This window comes from Plasmodium inui (genome assembly GCF_000524495.1).
Source record: "Plasmodium inui San Antonio 1 unplaced genomic scaffold supercont1.1, whole genome shotgun sequence".
Classification (NCBI taxonomy): Eukaryota; Apicomplexa; class Aconoidasida; order Haemosporida; family Plasmodiidae; genus Plasmodium; species Plasmodium inui.
In genome coordinates this window covers 1-4,277 of record NW_008481835.1, presented here as the reverse complement: position 1 = coordinate 4,277, position 4,277 = coordinate 1, and the positions used below count along the sequence as shown (strand labels likewise).

The 4,277-nt window shown below is 50.9% G+C and overlaps 4 protein-coding genes across 4 annotated transcripts; all 4 read left to right on the top strand.

The window, feature by feature from the left end:
- Positions 1–546, top strand: C922_00004 (hypothetical protein; the record flags this gene model as incomplete). Its single annotated transcript, XM_008815621.1, has 3 exons — positions 1–115; positions 186–247; positions 397–546. 3 exons carry the CDS (start codon positions 1–3, stop codon positions 544–546), a joined length of 327 nt encoding a protein of 108 aa, XP_008813843.1.
- A 1,050-nt stretch (positions 547–1,596) lies between these two features.
- C922_00003 (hypothetical protein) lies at positions 1,597–1,818 on the top strand (the record flags this gene model as incomplete). The annotated part of the gene is made up of 1 exon (XM_008815620.1): positions 1,597–1,818. One exon carries the CDS (start codon positions 1,597–1,599, stop codon positions 1,816–1,818), a length of 222 nt encoding a protein of 73 aa, XP_008813842.1.
- An 832-nt stretch (positions 1,819–2,650) lies between these two features.
- Positions 2,651–2,908, top strand: C922_00002 (hypothetical protein; the record flags this gene model as incomplete). The annotated part of the gene is made up of 1 exon (XM_008815619.1): positions 2,651–2,908. The coding sequence occupies one exon, from the start codon at positions 2,651–2,653 to the stop codon at positions 2,906–2,908; it is 258 nt and encodes an 85-aa protein (XP_008813841.1).
- A 36-nt stretch (positions 2,909–2,944) lies between these two features.
- On the top strand, positions 2,945–3,346 carry C922_00001 (hypothetical protein; the record flags this gene model as incomplete). Its single annotated transcript, XM_008815618.1, has 1 exon — positions 2,945–3,346. The coding sequence occupies one exon, from the start codon at positions 2,945–2,947 to the stop codon at positions 3,344–3,346; it is 402 nt and encodes a 133-aa protein (XP_008813840.1).
- Positions 3,347–4,277: the final 931 nt, after the last annotated feature.

Here is a 4,277-nt window from a genome sequence, read left to right as displayed (position 1 = left end):
ATGCCATTAAAGGAGGCTAGAATAAACTCCGAAGGAAATATTATGAACCTCAACTCCAAGCAGACAAGATATAAAAAACAAGAAGAAAGCCTCGCCTTCATCTACAACTCCAAGAGTACCCACTAAACATCACCAATGGTGCAATATCTTAACAAGATACAACTCCTAAAACCCCCCCCACGTAGAAGAAGTGGGAGGTAAAAGAAACCAACATGTATCTATTGAAGGGGATCTACAGCTGGATCCGGTGACAGGGGAATTAATAATCAGAGAACAGATTATTAGAGCAGGTCTCGAGAAACTCCCTCAAAGACAGGAACGTTGAGGACCCCAGATATCAGGGACCCAAAAGGAGTTTAAATCCAAAGGCCGTCCCCTCCTTCTCCCCTGAACCAGGAGTTGAATATACGCAGGAGGGGAGGAAAGGGGAATTTAGGATTCCCCAGAGAAAGGCTTTCACAAAAGAACAAAGTCAACTACCAAGCCCAAGCCAGTCTCAAAAACCGGAAGGTGCTCCACATTGGAAACAATCTGACAAGGGACTGAACATCTAAACACCAGGGATATTTATACGAAAGATGACGAAAGGGAACACCTCAGATTACACATCAGGAGAAACCCAAGCGGAAATCTGGAAACCCTAAAATATCTGGGAAAAATAATAAGCAAATCAAGAATAAGCAAAACAGACACAGAACGCCCCTAGTCGCATAGAACCCCAGAACCATCTCCCCAAAGAAGGTAATGAGACATCCACAACACCTCTGAACACCAAGGACGAAGGGGGGGTGAAGCGAGAAAGCCAATGAGGGAGAAAAGCCTGAGGAGTTGATCAAACCCCCATTTCTAAACCAGAGCTTAGCCCTGGAAAGAAGAGGACAAGTGACAGGGACAAGGAAAGAAAGTCCAAGTTAAACAGGAGGATACAAATCTGTCTTACAGACTGAAAATTCCTGAGGAGATCCCAGGAACGAGTACAACTGAGTAGGTAAAGATCAGGTGCGGGCTCTAAAGACTTAAAAACTCACAACCTGAAGCATGAGTCTAACTGAGGCCCAAACGACAGCAACCCACAGATGAACAAAGAAGTAACAGACTCTGTAGAAAGCCTAACGTCCCGCCCAAAGGACCTAACTGACCTCAATCTGGGCCAGATTATCTACAACATGAGAGGGGGATTAACTAAAGATCATCCCAAGGAGGAGTAAAGTAGTGACAGCCGCAATCCCCGGAAACGAAGGCTCAGCTACAAAAGACTCCGTCCCACTACGACAACTAGGGACAAACCAATCAAGGAACGATATGAAAGTTTCTCAGTAGACTTCGTAGAGAGGAAATAGAATCGGGCCTAGCCAGGACGGAGTTCCAACTATAAGGACACAGCAAGGAGTCTTTCCCCGTTGTAAGGAGGACTCCAGAACAAACGGGCCAAAGCAGTTTCCCAGCAAGAGAAGGATGACGAGTTCAAAAACTCCTAAGGATAAATAAGGCAGGGGATCCAATGATCAAAGTTTCCTAACCAGTCAGGTCCACAAAATCCAATCAGGAGAACATCACTCAGAAGAGTCCCTCAGAGCGGGCGAAGAGCTCAAATATATGAGGAAGCCAGATATAATCAACGTCAGAAGCTACAAAGGACGCCTAAGGGAGGGGAGGATGAAACCATGGGCAGAACCTTCGAGTATGAGTCTGAAGCAACTGTCGGCCGAGAAGAATAGTGAGAAGGTGCAAAAAGGAGAGGAAAAGTCAAGAACAAGTACAGATGCTACCGTCAGAAGCAAGGGAGGATCAGCTGGCGAGGACGAAGGAAGGAAATAGTGAAGGCGAAATTGCAAACGGATGGCAGGAAGAAGCAGGGGATTAAGGAGGAAGGAAGTCCATTTCAGTAAAGAACAAGGACATGGATTTAGAGAAGGGGGGTTTTAAACGTGAGGAACAGGGAATACGACCTAGCAAAGCGAAAACTGTAAATAGGGGACAGGAAAAACCTCAAAACCCTGGAGGCCGAACAGGAGCTAGGGTCACTATCATCAGTCAGCGTGACCGAGACAGCCTTTCTGGGGGGGTGGAGGAGTATAAGTTATAGATTGAAGTCCAGCAAGGGGGTGGTGCTACCGGGCCAGGTCAAAAGGGAGGGTAACTAGTTTAGGTGGAGACCCAAGACGCCAGAGCAACAAGAAAAAGGGGGCGGGGGAAACGGGGGGGCCATTCCGACCACGAGAGGGGAGGGGAACCGAGGGACCAGGAGGGGAAGGACACCAGCCAGGCGACGGCAGCAGGTAGCCTAGGCGGACCAATCACAAAGACCCAGTGGAGTATCCGAACGAATCAGTATAGATCTGAATATAGATTATGTTAAAAGGGCCGGAGGAGGCAGAGACCGTCGGGGAGGAAGGGATTAGGGGGGAGAGAAGCCCTAGGTGCAGGGGGGGCATCAAGTCCGAAGACGAGTCCACAGACGGAGAAGAAGGGGGGGGGTGACTGAAACAGCTTAACAGGGAGCATTTAGGGATTAGTGAGGCGAGTCAGAGGACATCGGCCCAAGTGAGTGAACAAAATCAAAGAGAGGGTATATTTGGACGATCACTAAGGAAATACCGGGGGGCCGAGGCGCGGGGCCTCAAGGCACAGGAAAGAAGGGGGGAAGAGGATGGAAGGGGAACCCAAGAAGAACCCCCTGGGCGAGTACAGGGAAGGAGATGTAGTTACAATGACAAGATCGAGAGGACTAGTGGGGCCAAATCAAAGGAGGAGCCCGCAGGAGATCAATGACAGCTATCCCAGACGTCACTACTTCACCCTGGCTAAGCCCGGGCAGAGCAGCAGCGTGGGATTCAGAACGAGTAGACAGCCCCGAGAGAGAAGAACGACATTAGTCCAACGAGACGTCCAGAAACGGCTGATTTAGGAGGAGGGCCTAAGGAGACTTGACAGAGAAACAACAATGTTAAGCATTCCGACGACCGCCAAGGGCAAAGAAACTCCCACCCTAGGAAGAAGCGGCAGGATTCCGAAGTCAGACGGGAAGAGCAACCAACAATACAATGGAAACCTCCTACAGGGACAAGCCATGGTCCAAAGGACGGAGAAGTATAACTCCAAAACCGGACAGGTGACTCGTCCGATTCTCACGAGTCAAGAAAATGGGGAGTCATCTCAACAAAGGAGAGAAGGCAAGATGAGTAGGAAAATGAAAGGAGTCTCGGGCGGAACCGAAGGGGGAAAGCAGCTCAGAAAAGGCACCAAGCCAACAGGTGAGGTTGAGAGGGAACGAGCAGGGACAAATCACCCGAACAAGGGGAGGCGGGGCAGGGACACAGGATCAGGTGGAAAGGAGGATCTATAAAGAGGAAAACGAACACAGAACAAACAGGAGGAGGGGTTATCACCAAGTCAGGCACCCAAGACCAGCGACGTTCAGGGAGGGTTCATGAGCCAGTGAGCCGCCGAGTGAAGGGAGGGGGAAGGGATCAACATCACTAAGGCAAGAGGAGATAGGCACATGCAGCGGCATCAAGAGGATCGTAGTGACAATACCCCTGCAGAGACAAGGGGAAGCTAGAGGACATTGGTGGGAAGGGGGAGGCTAAGAGGCATCACCAAAAGCGAAGAGGGAACACCCCTGAGAAACAGGTCAGACGCTGCGTCAGGGGGACAATCCCCACCCCCCCTTGAAGAACTAGTCCTAATACTCTCCACTTCAGGAAATAGAGGAAAGTCGACGGCCGCCTGCGCGGAAGAGGGGCAAAGGGGAGGAGGGAAGGTCCTCCGTCGCGGGCCCAGCAAAAAGCAGGAGAGCAGGGGCCAAGACCCTGAGGGGGAGAGGGAGTAGGGGCAGCGTAATTTAGGCATTAGAGTGAACAGGCCAAACCGTGAGCCAGATAGGGGGCCAGCATCCCCCAGGGCGGCGAGGGGAGAGAGATAAAAATACGGGAGGGCCAAGCCGTCAAGGCACGAGGGCCAAATCCGGTGGGAATAGCAGAAGAGTCAATGGTCAACTAGCAATAGACCGAAGCGGAAGGTTAGGGGTGATCCCAAAAGCTGCCACGCCCTCAACTAATTGGCGGAAGTAAGAGGCAGACAACCTTGGACATCTATGCAGGGACCGACCGAACTCGGCCCAGCGAAACAGGAACGAGTCCGACTCCACTGGACTCGAAGCCTCCAAGGAAAAAACAGCCGAAGCAGAAAAGACAACTGAGACAGGGGGATCGGAGAAGAGGGGAAAAGGAACGGGGGCGAGTAGGAATTTAAGACCAGAGTTAACACAGGTCCAG